The 19,262-nt window shown below is 39.1% G+C and overlaps 2 protein-coding genes across 8 annotated transcripts; one reads left to right on the forward strand and one right to left on the reverse strand.

Moving 5' to 3' along the window:
- The first annotated feature begins 157 nt into the window (after positions 1–157).
- On the forward strand, positions 158–11,576 carry LOC132195644 (NAD-dependent protein deacylase sirtuin-5, mitochondrial-like). 7 transcript variants are annotated; one of them, XR_009441658.1, is made up of 8 exons: positions 158–493; positions 553–758; positions 813–952; positions 1,005–1,155; positions 1,215–1,303; positions 6,877–6,929; positions 7,133–7,201; positions 7,790–8,110. XR_009441658.1 is itself a non-coding variant. In XM_059617777.1 (6 exons), the coding sequence occupies exons 1-5, from the start codon at positions 245–247 to the stop codon at positions 1,270–1,272; spliced, it is 804 nt and encodes a 267-aa protein (XP_059473760.1). In that variant the 5' UTR covers positions 158–244; the 3' UTR covers positions 1,273–1,303; positions 7,790–8,108. The 7 variants fall into 7 exon arrangements, 5 of the variants coding, with proteins under 5 accessions (XP_059473760.1, XP_059473757.1, XP_059473759.1 ...); XR_009441659.1 differs by lacking the exon at positions 6,877–6,929 and having other exon boundaries at positions 7,790–8,109; XM_059617777.1 differs by lacking the exons at positions 6,877–6,929; positions 7,133–7,201 and having other exon boundaries at positions 7,790–8,108.
- A 30-nt stretch (positions 11,577–11,606) lies between these two features.
- Positions 11,607–19,240, reverse strand: LOC132195643 (chondroadherin-like protein). Its single transcript, XM_059617772.1, has 14 exons — positions 19,112–19,240; positions 17,429–17,872; positions 16,670–16,915; positions 15,810–16,119; positions 14,922–15,264; positions 14,091–14,449; positions 13,821–14,041; positions 13,595–13,763; positions 13,440–13,540; positions 12,786–12,981; positions 12,471–12,731; positions 12,201–12,420; positions 12,031–12,145; positions 11,607–11,971 (listed from the first exon to the last, which is right to left on the reverse strand). The coding sequence occupies exons 2-14, from the start codon at positions 17,870–17,872 to the stop codon at positions 11,762–11,764; spliced, it is 3,195 nt and encodes a 1,064-aa protein (XP_059473755.1). The 5' UTR covers positions 19,112–19,240; the 3' UTR covers positions 11,607–11,761.
- Between the last annotated feature and the right edge of the window lie 22 nt (positions 19,241–19,262).

Below are 19,262 nucleotides of genomic sequence, written 5' to 3' on the forward strand. Positions count from 1 at the left end.
CGATTTCCGCTCAACAATGAAGGCAAAAGTGATTAGATCAACGATTAGATTGTTGTTCTAGATCATTTTTTGGGTTGAAAAAAACCTTCCAAAACAGTTAAAAATTGCTTTTATTTCTGATATCCGTAATTTCTTCTTGCGTAATTTGCAGCAATGCGAATTTTTGGCGGGAAATTCAAATTCGTCAAACTTTTGGACTTTCGCTCGGCTAACACGTTTTTCGGTCACTTTTTCGTTCCAGCAAATGTCCCGGCAGGACGACATGCCGGCGTTTAAGGAAATCTTCAAAGCGGCCAAGCACGTGGTTGTCCTGTCAGGTGCGGGGATCTCGGCCGAGAGCGGAATTCCGACCTTCCGAGGGTCCGGCGGCTTCTGGCGGAGCTACAAGTCGCAGGATTTGGCCACTTTCGGGGCCTTCCGTCGCGACCCGTCCCTCGTCTGGGAATTCTACCACTACCGCCGAGAACTGGTGCTCACCAAAAAGCCGAATCCGGTTCGGTTCGATTGATAATTTAAAAAAATATGACTCAAAATCTGTTTCTTTTTTCGAAGGCTCATCACTCGGTTGCCGAACTGGAAGCTCGGGGCGACCGCAAGGTCACGGTCATCACGCAGAACATCGATGGCCTGCACCAAAGCGCCGGATCCAAGAACGTCATCGAACTGCACGGCTCCTTATTCAAGACAAGATGTCTCTCCTGCGGACAAGTCCAGGAAAACCGGAGTTCCCCGATTTGTCCTGCTCTCCACGGACGAGGGTACAAAATTAACCACCCTGAAATTATCCTCACTTAGCATTGTATCAAATTCAGGGCACCCGAACTTGAGACTCCTCGCAGGGATTGCATTCCGGAGGACAAACTGCCGAGGTGCTCGGACTGCTCCGGTTTGCTCAGGCCGCACGTCGTTTGGTTCGGAGAAAATCTAGACAAGCAAGTCCTGGACAGGGCTGGTAAAATTATAAGCTCTTGATTTTTAAAGATCTGAATTTTTGATAATTTTAGGAGAGGAACTGGAGCAGTGTGATTTGTGCCTCGTGATTGGAACCTCGTCCGTCGTGTACCCGGCGGCCATGTTTGCCCCTCAGGTTGCAGAGAGGGGTGTCCCGGTGGCTGAATTTAACATGGAACCCACGCCGGCCAGCCACCAGTTCACGTAGAATGATTGCAATTGGTCGTTTTCAATTTAATTAAATGACAATTTACCACAAAAAGGTTCCACTTCGAGGGGCCTTGCGGCACCACTGTCCCAGAGGCCCTCAAGTTGGATTAATTCCTCGTCTGCAACTTAAATTCTGCGCAAAGTGAGTACCTTTACTGATTCTTATGGTAAAGGGATTTTGAAATTAGGATGATTTGTTTTAAATATTGCCACAATTTTATCTTTTAAAAATCTGAAGGTGAATGAATATATGGAATATATACTTAGAAATTATCCAGAGAACAATCGAAACATTAATTTGTTCTTTACTTAACTTAAAATTATTCAATTAATTTAACACGTGCTAAATTTATGGAAAGAAAACAAACTTCCGTCGATTAAATGAACTGAAAATTAAACAGTATTAAATTAAGCAGAGAGCATGCGTTAGTTTTGTGTGCATTTGCGGTTGCTAGGAAACAGAAAATTCAAAATATAAACACAATCAATGGGGTGTCCTGAGTTGTCTTTTATGCAGATCACTCGGGTTGATTTGCATTATTTCTGTCGGGCCGATCGTTTTTTTCTCTGATGTGAGATGATGGAGGACTTGGTGGCCACTTGGGAGGTGCCGCTCAGCGACGGACTTCACAAAATCGAGTTCGAGCACGGCACCACCACCGGCAAGAGGGTCGTCTACATCGACGGAAAGGCAGGTGTCCTTTGACCTCCAGTTTTGTGTTCAGTTTATGGCTTTCTTTTTTGGCCGGTTGCAGAAGCCCATTTAATCCTGCAGGTGTCCTTTCAAATAATGCTTCAGTTGTTTTAATTTAATTTTAAAGTTGGATATGAACATTTCAAAATGGCAATGGAAATTTGAGAAAGCGCTTTAGAATACACTTTATTTGAAGAAAAAGAAAACAACTTTTGAAATCAATTTTTTAAAAATTTTCCCTCAACTTTGAAATAAGTTTATGGGTTAGCTGTTGATTGGTGGCCAGAAAGGTCAAGGTCACTGTGAGATTTGTGTTTAAAACAGAAATTTTTCGAATCAAGCGATCTTATTGGTCCTAACAGTTCCCCCACCACTAAATTTATATTGGCTTTAAAGTATCAAGTGTGACACATCGTCAGAAAGGTCAGGTCACAAGGAATCGATTGGTGGTAAAAAAAAAATGTCAACCGATCTCATTGGCCCATTTGTTCCCCCCACCACCAAATTCATATTGGCTCTAAAACATAGAGTGTGACACATCATTACAAAGGTCAGGTCACGACGAACCAATTGGTGACCAAACTGCCTTGTTCATATCAGCTTTTAGAAATCTTAAATGTTTTAAAAAAATAAAAAACATGCTTTTGAATTGGAAACTAATTTGGACGGTGTGATGTGTTGTCGCAGGAGCTGCTGCGGCGCGATTGGATGTTCAAGTTGGTGGGTTTCGAGGCGTTCCGCGTGGGCAAGGCCAAGTGTCTGATCAAAATCGACCCGGTGGGCGGGTTCGCGTACGGCTACTCGCTCGAGGTCAACGGCAAGAGTCACCACAAGTTCACCGAGGCGCAGTCCAAGGTGATGCGCACGTGGGTGCTGCAGCTGGACGGACAGCAGTTCCGCGTCGTCCTTGAGCGGGACACGCTGGACGTGTGGGCCAACGGCCGCCGCCTCGACGCCGAGGGCGTCTTCGTCGACGACGGCAGCGAGACGCACTTCGCCCTCGGCGACCACCCCGCACACATCCGCGCCTCCTCCAGCGGCAACCGCCGCGAGGGCATCATCCACAACCTCATCGTTGATGACCAGGTCATCCCCGAGGCCGCTGAGTGAAAATAATTTTCATCAAAACCTTTTATTTCAAACAAGCGGAATCAAATTTAATCTTTTAGTTCGTTGAAATGCTCAATTCTCTTTGTGTTCTCTTCATGTGTTTAAAATGTGCAGTTTTATAGTGGAAACTTATTAATTTTGATGAAAAATGTTTATGTTGACCTCGGTAGTTTTTAAAATGAAATTAATGAAATATAGATGCTAATTTTTCTGGGTGAATGTTACCGTCTTTTTCCTTTCAGCGAGCTGTGTGTAGTGAAAATAAAAAAGGATTTTATGTTTACCAAATCTAAAAAAAATCTCCTGATTAACTCAAGTTGAAAACAAAATTTCCGTTAAACTTTTGTAGCTCTCTTGCTGTAATTTTATTGAATTTGTATATATACACAACATAATTAATTTCTAAAAGTTTATAATTTTATTCAACTTTTATTTTTAGCATTTTGATTGCTTACAGCACTGCTTTGAATTGCTGGTAGTACTTGCCGAGTTCCAAGTCGCAAATCGGCGCTTTCTCTTCGATAAATGAACCAAAGCCGACAAGCTCCAAATCTACAGACTCGGCAATCCTTTGTAGCTTTTCAAGAAGCTTTTTCCTGTCTGTGCTGGAGTGGGGCACCAATTGGAACTTCCACACTGTGTACGGACTCAGATGTACGTCACCGTTGGCCATTTTTTCCAGGGCAGTATTCCGGCATGCGTATTCGAAGGTTTGGTGGAAACAGTGGCGAAATTCGATAGGGTCTCCGTGGATGACGTAGAAGTTGTCGCCGCATCTGTAATGACCTTGGCCCGAGTGCACCATCTTGACCTGGAAATGGGTTAGCAATTCTTGAACGGCACTGGCCACCGAAGGGTCACGTGACGTCACGTTGAGCAATATCGAGCTGAACTTGACCGCGTTCTTGACCCCGGGACTGATCACCGACGCGGAGAGCGACACTTGTTCGCCCCTGAGCAAGTCTCGGATTTGGGTGGGGAACTTGTCGTTGCGCCAGGTGAAGAATGGTCTGAATCTGGGATTGTTGGAGTTAAAATGGGAAAGTTTTAGTGTTGTGTCGATATTCTTGATCACCGTAGACTGCATATTTTCAATATAATCGATAATCTCTTCAAGAGAATTACGTAAAATTTTGGCTTGGATCATCATGTTGGAATTCGCGTTCATACTTGCCATCTCGAGGTGAATTTTTTCCAGCTTCTCCCCACCATACGGAAACAACAACTGCTTATAGGTGGTGAAGATGCTGTCAAAACTTCGGAATATTTGGCTGGCTAGAATCCGATTTACCAGAATCTGGTTTCGCAAACAGAAGTTTGGATTTTCAGAACGAGTGCATTGTTCTGCGCTGACGCCTCTGATCAAGTCCTTAAGCCTTAGCCCGTACTCAAGTTCGTTTAGTTTGTCATCCACTCTGTAGATTACCTTGTATGCCTTCCTAAGTCCCTTTTCTATAAAGTTCAAAATTGAAATTTCTTGTAAGGATTGTTCTATGTTGGAAATTTTTTCGTGGAACTTTGTTGCAGTGGATATTAAATTAACAATTTGACACCCATTAGTAGAGTTTAAGAAGGAATTGAACTTGCTGAAGTACAACAAATTTACTTCTTCCAGCTGAAAAGAATCTTTGCATTTCAACGTGAAAACTCTCAATGATCGATATATAGTGTCGAAAACTGCCTGAATATTATTCTCCTGTTTGAGTGAGTCGATAGTTTTTAAAAATCTCAAAAAATCCTCAATATTTAGCACATTGAGGTCGGTTAAAATATAATCTAGGAACTCCAACGTTTCTTCAACTCTAGTTGTCTTGGCTGCTTGCGAGAAAAAATCCTCTATTGCTTTGGAGATTCCGTATTTTGATTGAAACTTGTATATAAGGGGATGTGACATATCTCTCTGCCCTTTTTCACCGGCTTTGACGTGAATGCTTGAATTTTTGACAAACGTAATGGAGCTTCTGCATTCGTACAGGGCATACGACATTGGCAACGTGTAAAATAGCAATCTGCATGTGTAGCGTCTGTAGGTGATGTATTTGTTACCTGGCCCTGCCGCCCCTCCCTTCCCCTGAATCGCTGGTTGCCCTTCTCTGACGATCTTGGTCACGTTCCCGACTGAGGTTCCATTCCGGACGTAGAAAGTTTGAATTCCTGCTTCAGCCCCTGCCCCGCCATCGCCACCGTCGCCACCATTCGTAGGAGCAACACCTTCTCTCTTCACCTCCATGTAAAGGTAACGGTTGTTTTTTTGTGAAGCGGTGACTTTGCCTTCTCTGAAATTCGCCTCGAGCATCTTTTTAATATTCTCTTTTGTTCCCAACAAAGTTCCGTGATACGAGGGAACCGAGGGAACTTGTGGTATGAGACCATCTCCTCCGTCCTGTCCGGCGCCACCGTCGCCTCCAACTGATTGAATCACCAAAAGGTGAGGATTCACAATGTTCAGCGACACCAACGTGACCTTTCCCGAGCTGCATCCGTTCCTGCCCTTAACACCTTTCTCGGAAACTCCACCTGCTTTTGCCTTTTCAAGAGGAAGAGCATCTTCGCCTTTCATGAAAATCTTTCTCACAACTTCCAGTACTTCAATCAGAGGACTGACAATCGTCAAGTGTTTGTTCTGCAGAGCGAAGTCGCAGTCAATGAAAATCTTTCTAGTAGCGATCAACGCTATTTCCTCAACGGTGTCATTACTTTGCAGCTGGTCAGCAAAATCACTCAATTTCAAACTTTCACCAATGATTGTGGTGACTCCAGACTCTACTTGTAAGCGCGCGTCTACCTAGAATTGAAAAAAAAATCGATTGGGCTCATTTAGAAATTATATATAATCTATGAAATCAGCAATAGAATGAAAAATCAATAAAATATTTTTTAAAGACGAAAATGAATTTTTGAGAAAATTTTATTTATTTCTGACCTATAGGTCTTATTTGTGTACCATTGTATTCTATTTTAGTGATCATTTTCAAGCCTTATCTCTGTACTGGCAGTTCAAAATAATTTCAAAAACTGTATCTTTTTAGATATGCAAATTCGTAAATACCCTTTGAATTTTCTCTTTACTCAAGCATTTTTCTGTGAAGTTAAATCAATAATATTTAATTTTAATCACGAGTTGTTTGATTTTGCCACAAATGGCAAATAAAACTCACTTGCTGCATATCATCAGTTTGGCCCAACTGATCAGCGGTTAAGCTGGTAACGAGGCACAACCAAAAGAGGCTCCCCAGCGAGCAAAGCTGCAACATAAAAATAAAAAATGACGACGCGAAGAATTAAAAATGCAGTAGAAAATTTAACGTGGTGCTTATTTAATAGTTAATGAGAAGAAATAATGCAGTCGTTAGAAAACATATTTCTGTACCCTTGCTCATATAAAGAAGGTTCTGCAATAACAGCTGGTTTGAATATAAAGAAATGAAATATGCGTGTTCAAGTTAAAAACAAATCATACATTCTCACCATCGTCAAACAATGAATTTTGAGGAAGAGTAGGTAGTTCTTTGCTCGAATGTTTGCTAAAGAATGAATAAGTGTTTTAAAAGAGAAAAAGCAAGAGGCGAAGTTGTTTAAGGCTGAGCATGCCTTCGTTAACTGTCGCATTAATTCCTTCTCAAACATTTAATATTCTTTGCTAAAAACGATCATCATTGAAGGTTACTGTATGATATTTTTATTGACACCTACTAAAAATCCTAATTATAAATGGGAATTTAATAAATAAATTTTGATAAATTTGTAGGAATAATTTTCAAAATTATGTGGAAACTTCAAATAAATTGGCAATTAATTTAAACCTGCTCAAACGCGTGCTCATCCTTTAACGAATCCTTTGATTGCATTGAAATATTTTTTACGTGTCGCTAAAAATTTATTCACCGCTCATTCTCTGCACAACGTTTCAGTTCTTGGCAACTCTCCGTTTCGCGGCGATTGCAAATATAAATTCATTATTATGGTGAGTAGCGAAAAATTTGTCTTTCACACATTTTGACATATTAATTGATTACCTTATTTCATACTGCACGCAATACAATTTTAAGTATGAATTTCAGCTATTTCAGAAAAAAACATTTTTTTTTTTGCAAACTCTATTCTCCAAGAATAATTTTTTTTTTCACAAAACGATTAAAATTACTGCTTCGCGTTGCAATGTTGCAGCTTCGTTTTATCCTCCTCTCCTCTTTGTTGATGATCTGCACCACAACCGCAGAAGATTATATCTTACGAGTGAGTCAAAATTTATTCAACTAAATTAAATATTAAACCATGAGTAATTTTAAAAAGTTTTTTTTTGCTGAAAATTCAAATTGAAATTTTAAATCTAATTATTTCTAATTAAATTTCTAAAATTCTTTTTTGCTAAAAATTGAACTTTGGATTTTAAGTTTATTTGTTGATAAGGAATATCCGAATCTCTTTATGCCACCATTGTGTAAACAACATAATTCGGAGTAATTAAAAATTTGGGGTGACCATCTTATATAAAGAACCAGATTAGAAAAACCTTTAATTTTTCTGAAAATTGAGCTTTGAATTCTTAATTAAATTATTTCAAAGCAATATCCCTTAGTTCCACCATTGTGGTTGACCTGGTTGAAAACATAAGTCAGTGTGATAAAAAAATATACCCTTTTTACTGCGCTTGATAAAAAAAAAACATGATTTTGCACCTTAGCAATTCAGACACCGCTTTCCATTTCTGAAGAAACGGATACACTAGATTTCCTAGATTTCTTGGATTATTTTTTAAACAACACGCTCTTGGAGCTTGACGACTACCTGTGCATATTGAAAAATATCATTTTGTCCTTGCAGGAGGGAATCCATGTGATCAACGCTGAAACCATCTGCTAATCAGTTTATCACTCGTTCAGGATTTTCGCTTCCAACTGCAAATCTTGCGACACCGTGAGGTTGGAAGAACTGAATTTGCTATTCATCAGCCGCTTGAATTACTTACAAATCTTCTCTATTGATCGGAATGTTGCTCTTCGTTTTCCATTCGCAGCAGAAAATTTTAAAAGTAAATTGTCCTCCATCGATTTCTGGTGGCCAGCAGGTGAAATTTTTTACACCGTCGACTATGAGCTTCAGGCGGCTCACCAGCTAATTGGCAGAGCCGGAGAAATATTTGCCAAAATGGACAAAATTCTAATGTTTGAAGTTAAAGAAGAGGTCGCTGAGAAACGTGAGGAAATGATAAGCCACGTGAAGGATTTACTAACTGAGAACAATAGAAATATAGATAGTGTTGAGAAGCACCTGAAATCGGTGGTAATGAAAGCAATGTTCTGCACGTTGAACATATTCTCGTTATTTGCTGGCACATTTTTACTTCCTGCATTAATTATTGACGAAACTTACGGCAGCCATATAACCAAAAATGATGACATGAATCCTGATCTTTTGTTTTCAAATAGATTCAATAATATTTCAATGTTAATCGCTGAATACAAAAAGCAAAGGCGGTTTTCTGATGAAATTAAATCAATTGAGAAGGTGAAGGCCTTGAAGGCGGTGATGGCAATAGAGGCCAACATCAACGAAACTGTCATTGATGATGAGCAGCGAAAAGCAGTCGGAGTAATTGTTGACGATTACAACAAAGCAAAATCTGAATCTAATTCAACTAGTTTTGTATTAATGCCAATTCTTGAAGAAGTTTTTGAATTTGTTAGGAAAGCACTTGCCAGGAAGATCGCAATACTTGAGTACGAAAATGGTTCTATAGGGAAAATCAATGATTTGAAATCTGCTGAGGTAAAATTTAAAAATGCTGACATAATTGCATCAGGATGTGCGGCTTTTGAATTGGCAAATACTTACGGACAGGACGATGCGACTCTGGTTGTGATCCATTCTGCCATAGAGTCCAATGCAGTCGCTCTGCGAGAAATGGCTCGTTACGATCAAATCCTCAATGATCAAATGTTGCCAAAGCTCGAGTACATGCTGGAAATTTTAAGCGAAATGCAGAGCGACAACAAAGACATCACCATGGCTATGCTCAGGTTGCGGAAATTGAACTTGAAAAAACAAGCTCGTCGTTTCAATACCCTGATTAAAGAGTTTGCACATGAATTCGCTGGCGTTTGTGACAGTGGCAGCTTGTTGATGTATCTGGAAGCGTACATGGTCCTCCTGATCAACTCTTACGATCTGCTGAACGGAGCTGAGTATGCGATTCAGCTGAAGGCCTTCATCGGCCGCGTTGATACAGGCGATTGCAGTCGATCCGAAGATCTGATCGCGTGCTTCCGGAACGAGAATTTAGTCACTCAGATCCGAGCCGATGAAATCTTCCGTAACTGTCTTCAAATTTTCAACAGCTATCAACAAGTCCTGTTTCCCTACGGTGGCGACGTGACCCTCCGAAATACCTTCGCGCAATTGAACGAATTAAATGCTAAAAGTTATTCAATTGAGGCCAAAGCTGAGGTTCTGCAGAGTGCAACAAACCTGATCATCTATGACTTGCAGACTATTCAGAACGAAATCGACCCAGTGAAGGACTCAACCTTGATTCACACAGCTTTCAACTCGGTGGTGTTTGAGCCCTTCTTCACCTGGCCCAACACCAAGTTTGGCACTCAAATAAAGAGGTTGCTAAGTGGTGAAAAGGTGACGCTCTCTGCTTCAGTGTTCAGCCTTGGAGTGCGGAACGTGGTCAAGTACAACTCGGTGATGCTCAACGTCAAGTCAAGCGATCTCTCAGCCAATCGCGCACTCCAAGATTTGTTAAACCACTTTGAGGTTGAAATGGAGAGCCTAGGCGACATGCACTACCGGTGCGGAGATTCTTTCTACGTCAGCAGCAGCCAGCCCGTCCAGTTCGAAAGGTGTTTTGAGATGGAACGAGAGACTTTTCCTTGCCACAGCCGAAATACAGTCATCAATCAAACTCTCCATTTTGACACTTTCAAAGTGACTCCGAGTCCGTACACTGTTTGGAATTTCCGACTAGTGCATCGCTCAGCTATCGACAAGCAGCAGCTGCTGGATGAGCTGAAAACCTTTTCCAATTCTGTGGACTTGGAACTCGTCGGCACCGGATCCTTCATCTTGGAGAACGCTCCAATCTGCGACCTAAAGCTCAGCCGGCAGCATATTAAAAAAACAAGGTAGAAATGACGCAACCTCCTAAGAGGTATGCAATGCCGCCTTACATCGCTGTTAGGCGGGTTGCTGTCGCTGGTATTTTACTCAAAAATATATTGAATTAATTGATTTATTAGTAAAAATGCAAGAATTATGAAGCTGAAATGGAACATTACATGCCTTTCTTGATGAAAAAATCACATACAAACTTTCTTTAAAGAATATTAGAAATATGAAATTTATAAAAAAAAAAATACAATCAACAGGAACTTATAATGTTTGTCGACAGTGTGAAAATTTATCTACTAGGGTGAAAAGAATTTCAATTGCAAAAAGACGAATCGCCTTTATTTATCAGAAATTTACTTGTCAGAAAATAATCTTTGGCGATGATGTGTAAATTTCTTATCAAAATTCATTGCTCATTGTCAGAGATAGTATTTTTTATCGGTCAGAAATTCAAAAGTAAAGAAAATGGAAGGTCAGAATTTAATATTATTTTTTTTTATAACCATAGTTTTAAGGTCAAGTGGACGTAAAATTATAAATTTTTTATAAGCAAATATGCTAAGCAACATATGTCTCACATGGAATGTTTCTCGTTTCTCGCTTATCATTCAGTAAATAGAAATATTAATTAATCATACTGAATTTAACTTAATTTTTAAGGACAAACTAAACCTTATTTTATTTCTCAACCGTTTCACTCGTTTCACTTAATTCTTCAGATGTTAAATATTTACTTGTAGAGTTTTCTGATGAATTTTATTCTGGAAAATGAATAATTTTGCTTGCGTTCTGATAAACAATTTCTGACCAATTATTTTTCAATAAATGAAAAAAAAATTTCGGATAAATGTGATAAATGAGGGGTTCTAAACAAGACTGCTGATAATATATGTTGAAAACTGAGTAAATTTTGGTGTTTTTTTAAGGTGACTATGCCATTGGAAATAGAGAAAGATCGCCAACATATGTCTAAACACAAAAATGGCAATTGAAACTGATGATCAATAAAATTTTTTATTGATTTTATTAAAAAATTGACTTATTTTGAAATTTGATTTTTTTTTTATCTAGTGTGTTTAATTAAATGAATTTTTGGAATTTTTATTTAAAATCCAGAGATAGCAACGCTCATAAAATAATATAATAAGTAGAACACGAGCAACAGCAACCCGCCTAACAGCGATGTAAGGCGGCATTGCATACATTTTAGGAGGCTGCGTCATTTCTACCTTGTTTTTTTAATATGCCAGCCGGCATTACAATTCTTTGAACTGAGAGTTAAAAATAAATGAAAATCATCAGCATCAGATAATGTTTTATAATAATAATTTAGTTTTCAATGTAAATTTTGTTTTTGGAATCGCTTGGGATGAATTCGCCTCCTAATTTAATTTATTTCAGTATATTAAATTGAAATAAATAGTCACTATATTATTGATGAAAGTTTTAATTTTCAAACTCCTCACAAAATATACTGATTTTTAACTTAAGCTAATTAATTTTTATGACAATGTGGATATAATTGAACAGATAATGAGAAAAAAAACTGTATATTTTCCATATTTTTTTAAACTGTTGGTTTGAAATACTGAAACGCCACTTTTTCTGAGAATATTTCGGTTGAATTTTTAATGAATAATTTATGTAAATTTATCACAGTCGTTTGATGCGATTTGCAAATTAAAAGATCCAAGTCGCAGAGAGCAGAAGGAGCGGCAAAGTGAGCAGGGTCAAGCGGGTGGCCGAGGAGGTCAGCGAGTCCAGGGAGCGGCACTGGTTTTCCCGCCAAATTCTGATCTGCCCGTCAGAGTCCTTGGCCAAAATGCACACCTGCAGGTCACCGCCGGTCTGCAACGGTGGAATCTCGTCGCTCCTCACGTTGTATGGCACCTTTTTTTTAATCAAAATTTAAAATTTGTAAAAATAAATTAAAAAAATTTTAAAAGCACCTCTTTCTCGTAAACGTTGTCTTGAGTATTTTTGTCCCTGACGATGATTTGGAAGTTTCCAATGTCCTGCCTCGTCGGCACGTACCACACCATTTTCACGCCACCGTCCCGAGTTCTGAAATTCATAAATTTTATATATTAATTTTTGTGAAGTTTAGGTATAATTTTACCTGGTGACGCTTCTGTAGGCGACGTCGGGCGTGATTCGGAGTCGCTGCTGCTTGGGCGGTTTGAGGCAGGTCAGTTTGTCCTCTGGCAGGCTGGCGACGGCCCTTCCCTGCAAGAAGTTTGGCGTGGCGCAGGTCACGGTGTCCCAGGGCGCAGGGTCGCTTTGGCCCTGCAGCCACCTGACCACAGGTCGCAACAGACAACTGCACTCCAGAGGATTGTCTGAGAAAATCGTGTTTATAAAAATAAATTAAATTTAAAAAAAAAAATACCAAAGAAATCGATTTTGGTTCCGTTTTCGACCATGTACGAGAGTTCCTCGGAGAAATTCCTCAGCATGTTATCTGACAAATCCAAATAGGAAAGATTGGCTTTGAGAAGCTCTTGGAGCGGGAGCGCCTCGAAACGATTGTGGTTCATAACAAGCGAGGTCAAGTTTAGTGGAAAAGTCTCGTTCTTCACCACCGGAAGTTCCGAAAGCTCGTTGTACGAAAGGTCCAGGTGCCTCAGCGAAGTTAAATTTCCCAGCACGCCTTTTCAAAATAATTTTAAATTATGAAATTCAAATTTTAAGATTTAAATCTCACCAGATCTGATTTCGTTGATGAGGTTGTGCGAGACGTTGAGCACCTGAACCTTTTTGGCTCCCCAGGTGAGGTCCATCGTCAGCACTGGAATGGCGTTGTGGCTCAGGTCAACTTCGCGCAATTTGTAGGGAATGTACGGATTGCTCGGGAACATTGGCCGCGTCACGAATCCGATGTTGTTGAAACTCAAATCAATCTATGACGAAAATTATTAATTCATTTATCGCCTCTCGGTAAATTATAGTTTATGAGTTTCAGTGAGTTGAATGTTGTATGCCTAATTTTCTCCATACCAGTATCAAAAATTAAAAATTAACATTAATTTAAATAATTTTAGGTATAAACCTACACGGTCTACAATATTAAAATAATTTATTAATTAACGAAGTTAAAAAGTAAATTATAATATTATATTTAAACAATTCAATAATTAATTTAAGTTATATTAATAAAAATAAACAGCTTATTGTAAAATTTACATTTATATTAATTGAAAACTGAGATACAAATTTGTGTTATTTGATAAAATAATTATTTTGAATAATCACACAAATAAACTAATTTTAAACTTTATCAAATGTAAAAAAAAATAAAAGTTGTTTTTAGAAAAATAAAGTGAATATTGAAATGAAAAAAAAAACAGAATTGGTATACCTTTTCCAATGAGAGGCAATCGTCGAGCAAACCATGCGATTTATTATCCAGTTTTTCGAGCCCATTGTGAGACAGATCCAATTTCCTCAGCGAAACCAAACCTTTTTTTGATTAAAAAAACAATAAAGTCAAAATCCAAAAAACATTTATCTTACTTTGGAAGGCTCCGTTGGGAATTTGCGTGATGTTGTTGTGGCTGAGGTTGAGCGTGAGCAGTTGGAGGAGACCTTCGAAGGCGCGAACGCTGACGTTGTTCATGTTGTTGTGCGCCAGCTGCAGCTCAAACACGATTGGCAGACGTCCAAAGGCGCCCTTCGGAAGGCTCTGGAATTTTGATTTAAAATAATTTTTGTTTTTGAAATTGATAAAAATAAAACATACCTGAATGTTGTTTCCTTCAAGATAGACGTACTGGAGGGAGGTCAAAGGTCCAAGGGCAGCTTTCGGAGGACGGGTCAGGCCGTTCCGGTTCAACCTGAGGATTCTCAGGGTCAAAAGGTTGGCCAGGGCGCTCGAGTCTTCAGCGAGGGAGTCTCCCAATTTGTTGTCGTCCAGGTCCAGCTCGAGAAGGGCGTTCATCGTGGGCCAAATACTTTCGCCCTCTGAATCATAATTAGGAAATTAAATAGCAATTTTGATGAATTTGCATACCAATGGGTCCGGTCAGGGTCTCGATTTGGTTGTGGGGCATGCTGAGCACGGACAGGGCCGGCGCCAGTTGGAACTGGATCTTGTTGATTTTGTTGTGGCCCAAAAGCAAAGTTCGGCAGGAACTGAGCCTGGCGAAGGCGCCCCTGCCGACCTCGGTCAGGGCGTTGTGCCGCAGGTCGAGCTCCAGGAGGGAGGGCAGGGCTCCCAGGACGGCGCTGCTCAACTTGCCCAGCGCGTTGTGACTCAGGTCGAGGTTCCTCAGGCTGAACAACGGTTGGAAAACGGCGTTGGCGACGCTCGTCAGTTGGTTGTGAGACAAATCCACCGACCGCAACTCGTACAGCTTCGGAAAACCGTTCCTAGATAATTGGCAAAGAATTAAACATAATTTCTACACTGATTGTGAGAAAAATGTTAACTGAAATTATTTAATTAAATTGGCGTACTAAAAATTTCGATAGGTGAAATACGAAATACAGGAAAATTTTCTATTATTTTCAAAAATTCAATTCATCAGATTAATTAGAAGTCAAGGGTGTTTACACTGAGAAAAATGTTGACTGAAAAGTTACCAATAAACTCAACTTTTTTTTAAGAAAAAATAGTTTAGAAATTTTAGTAATAATTCCTATATAAAACAATGCTTATTTTCAAAAATTCTGTTCTCCAAATGAAATTAATTATTCTTGTGATCTTTCCTTGAAATTTTCATTTACGAACCAATGCAAATGACAAGGAAAATTAACATCAGGCTTTTTTTAGAAGAACCATTTCACAATTATTCTTATGTTAGTAGAAAATTTTTTAAGTTTCAATATAATTTTGACGTACCTGGGAATGGTGGTGAGGGCGTTGTGGCTGACGTTGAGGACCTGCAGGCCGGACATGTTGGCCAGGGGGATGGTGGCGAAGTTGTCGATCTGGTTGTGCTGCAGGAGGAAGGTGGCGGCGTAGCTGACGGAGTCGAAGGCCTTCTTGGCGATCGAGGTGAGCAGGTTGTGGCTCAGGTCGAGCACCGTCATGTTGGCGCAGTTCTCGAAGGCGCCGGCCTCGATCGAGCTCACCTGGTTGTGCGACACGTTCACCGTCACCAAGTACAACTCGACGAACGCGCGCTTCTGGATCTCGGTGATTTGGTTCTCGGCCACGTCCAGCCTCTCCGCGTACCGCAATCCTTCAGAAGCACAAAGAAAACATTCAGTTTTAAAGAGAAAACTTGTATTCGAAATTTCACAGTTAAAATTTGGCTAAAAGTGAACTTTGATTTTTAATAAAAAAAAATAAAAAAATAAGTTAGAAATATTTCCAAAAAATTAAAATAAAAACATTAATACCTCATCATTACTTGTACATAGTACAAAATGTGCAAAATTTAGCAACTTTTTTACCAAGAGAATAGAAAATAAAGTTTTGTATCTAAATGTTAATAAAAAGTAACGAAAAATAATGAGAATCTTAGAGATGTAGATAATTATCAAATTAAAACCAGATTTACGAACAATTTTTTACTAAAGGTATCTGCTAAATTTTCAATTAAGTTTGAAATTCTGTCAAATTTGGCCCTTCGCCCTAATTAAAAAGGTTCATTTCAGCTAAAAATTAAATTTTTTATTTACGTAGTTCCGATGCAAGTTTTCAATGGTTAACCAAAGTTTAATTTAATGTCATTTTAATTTAATATAATTTAATTTTGAATTTATTTTATTGAGAAAATTGTACCTGCAAACATCTGGAAGTCGACCTTGGTGAGTTTGTTCCTGGCGAGGTCGATGGTGCCGATCCTGTTGAGGGAGGAAAAGGCGCCTCGGCCGACCTCCTCGATCAGGTTGTCGGAGAAGAAGAGGCGGCGCAGGAATCGCAGGCCGCGGAACGTGTTCGCCTCGAGCCGCTTCAGGTTGTTGTGCGACATGTCCAGGTGCTTCAACAGAGTGTTGCGCGCGAACCCACCCCTCGGCAGCTCCGTCAGGGCGTTGTGCGACAAATTCAGGGTCAGCAGCTTCGGCAGGTCGGCCAAAGCAGTCGAGTCAACCTGACAAAAGCAAATTTATGATTCATTTGCAGATTTCAATAAAATTTAAATTGACTTTAATAATATAATTTATAAATAATAATAAATTCTTGCATTTTAGTAATAATTTTTTTACCCCTACAATTAAAATTTGGCTAAATTCAAACTAAAAAACAAAAGCTAAGCAAATTATTAAACTATCCTAATTTTTAGAATAAAATTGTACAAAATTATAGTAATAAGGCATGATTTTTTAAATTTATGACAAAATTAATTGCTAGTAAGTTGAATATATTTAGGAATTATTGGAAATTTTTAGTAATTACTATTAAAAAAACTCGCAAAATTGTGCAGGGAAATTTGAAATCATTTAAGCAAATAAAGATGAAAATATATGGATAAAAAAGTTATTTCAAATTATTATAATTACATAATTAAATTAAAACTTCTGGATGAAGAAAAAAAATTTCCCTTATATTAATTGAATCAAAAATGACTGTTTTTTTCTTCAATTGATCTATTATTCTGGCAAAATACATGAAAATTAAATGGCAAAGAAATGATTTTGTACCTTGATAAGGGTGTTGTGGGCGAGGTCGAGGGTCTCGAGGTCCCTGAGACCTTTGAAGGCGCCCCTCTTGAGCTCCGTCAGGGCATTGGCGTGCAGGTCGAGCAGTTTGATTTTCTTGCTGAGGGCGAAGGTGTCGGGGGCCAAATCGGAGAGGGGTCCGTCGGTGAGGGCAAAGACCTCCACGGCCGGCAGCGGCACCGACGACGCCGCCATCGAGTGCACGGCGTGGCCCTCGACCTTCAGGGTCTGTTGGGAATCAGGTCAGAAGACATTAAAAGACAGAAAACAATTGAAAAATAATGTTGATAAATAATTTCTAAGAATTAATTTAAATTAATTCTCGTGTGCAAATTGCAGTTGACCTTTTCTTTAGCTAATATGGGTACCAATGGGAACGGTTTCTCATCCCACACGGTCATTTAACACGATTGCTGAGATGCAAATTAAAATTGTAAATTATAATTTCCGTTACATTTCCTTTTTCGCAAAGATGCTTGTCTTGATCTCTGTATTTGGTGAGATGGACCGTAATTTTGCATCCTACAACTAATCCAATTACCGTTTGAAGAAAAAGGTCTGGTTAAAATTTGGAACAAAAATCCCAGTTTTTATTTTAAGCAGAAAATTATAAAAGCTTAATTTTTAGTGTTTTTTAAATTAAATTTTAATTAAAATGTTAAATAAATCTAACTGGAAATAATTTAATTTCAAATAAAAATGAAACTAAATGTCTTGATTGAATTTGAACCTTTTTGTTACCTTTGCCTCTGTGAGGAGGTTGAAGGCCTCAGTGGGGAAGTCTGTGATTTTGGTGTTGGCCATGGTGAGGGCGCTGAGGGTGGCGTTGACGCCCTCGAAGAACTCGGGGGCGACCCTGGTGACGGGCGTGCCCTCGACCCTGAGTTCGGCGACCCTGAGGGGGCGGAGGGCGTGGCCGAAGAGGGAGGAGAAGCGGCCGTGGGCCACGGTGAGGCGGGCCAGCGGCCAGGCGGCCACGTTGGACAGGGCGGCGGCCATGGGCGCGAGGCCGCTCAGGTGGCACGCGACCCTGAGGCCGTCGTCGCCCCCGCCCTGGCACTCGCACGGGAAAATCGACCTGGGGTCGGCGGGACACGCGTACTTGGGCCCCGGGGGCACGTACACGCCCCCGCACCACCCCCACAGCGCGCACGCCACCAACAAATGCGCCCTCAACATCATCATCTGTAAAAGAAAGAAAAATAATAATAATAATTGACGATTTTTTTTTAATCATTATAATTGAAATATCATAATCAAAGAAATTCACCTTTAAAATTAGACAAAATAATTGGTACATTTTTGAAAGAGGAGATTTTTGAAAAACTTAAAAAAAATCCTTACAATTGTCTTTAAAATTTTAATTTATATCAATTTGATAACAAAATGCAGTGAATTTAACAAGAACTTTTATCATAATATAACATTGGACTTTTCTTTCTATGGGCGTGTAACTTAATTGGCAATGCCGCATTCACAACTTTCGCAGGTCACGTTTTGTTTTGTTTCGCTCACACAAGATAATATATGGAGAGTGAAAATTTGAATAATCAACTTTCGCGTTTTTACTCTCAACATGTCAATACATATCATTTGAAGGAAAATATTCACAAAAATTTGAATATAAATTTATTTTCTTTCTCTCTTTTTAGATCAATCGGCTGCTCCACTTTTGGCCGAGGTGAAATCGCGACCAAACTTTTAGGCCGCCAATTTTTTTTTATAATTTTGTTCGTCTAATGCATTAATTAATTAACAATTTGGACGCCTCGGTGCACTTTTAAGTTCCGTTGAAACGTTTCTTTTGTCAAACGCGGCACCGCCCGCGCGCCTCCTACATTTCCTGATACAAAAAAAGCGATCGTTCCCACGTGAGGAAGAATTAATAATGAATTTCGCCTCCTCTTCTATTGTCAGAAATGAGATCATAAAATAATAAAAATAGTTGGACAGGTTGTGTGGGTTCTTTTCACGTCAAAGGAGAATTTTGAATCGTAACCATCAATTTGAAACAACAAACAATCCATAAAAACGTTTCGTCTTTTTATGATAATAATGTACAAAATTTGTTTCTTTTTTGTAGAGAAGAGAAGAAAATCGGCGATTTGTGTATTTTGCAAGTATGCTCTAAAAATATAAAAATAGTCAATTGATTAAAATTTAATTTTATATAAAATTTGATCCAATTCTTCTCAAAGTCTATAACAAAAACTAGGAAAAATATTGCAATAAATCAAATTTATATCACATTTGTTCAGGTTGCAATTAAAATGAAAATGATTCATACGATTTTGTGCCATAAACTTTTACCACAATATTATAGTTCGAGGCAAGTATTGACTTTTACTTCCGCATTGAAAAGCTCCAGAACAATTATTTCAAACTTTAAATATGAATAATATTTTGAAGCAAGTTTTGACTTACGTTTTACTTGGATGGAATTAGAATTCAGTCCTAAGTTTTGGGGTTTTGGACGTAAAGCGAAGACATAATTATTCCTAAGTTTTTGGATCCGCCGTGTACTTTCTCGAGCTCCTTCTCGGCCGGACTGCCTCTCTCGAGAGAAAAACAGGCG

Source organism: Neocloeon triangulifer, unplaced genomic scaffold (genome assembly GCF_031216515.1).
Source record: "Neocloeon triangulifer isolate White Clay Creek 2 clone unplaced genomic scaffold, ASM3121651v1 ptg000010l, whole genome shotgun sequence".
Lineage (NCBI taxonomy): Eukaryota > Metazoa > Arthropoda > Insecta > Ephemeroptera > Baetidae > Neocloeon > Neocloeon triangulifer.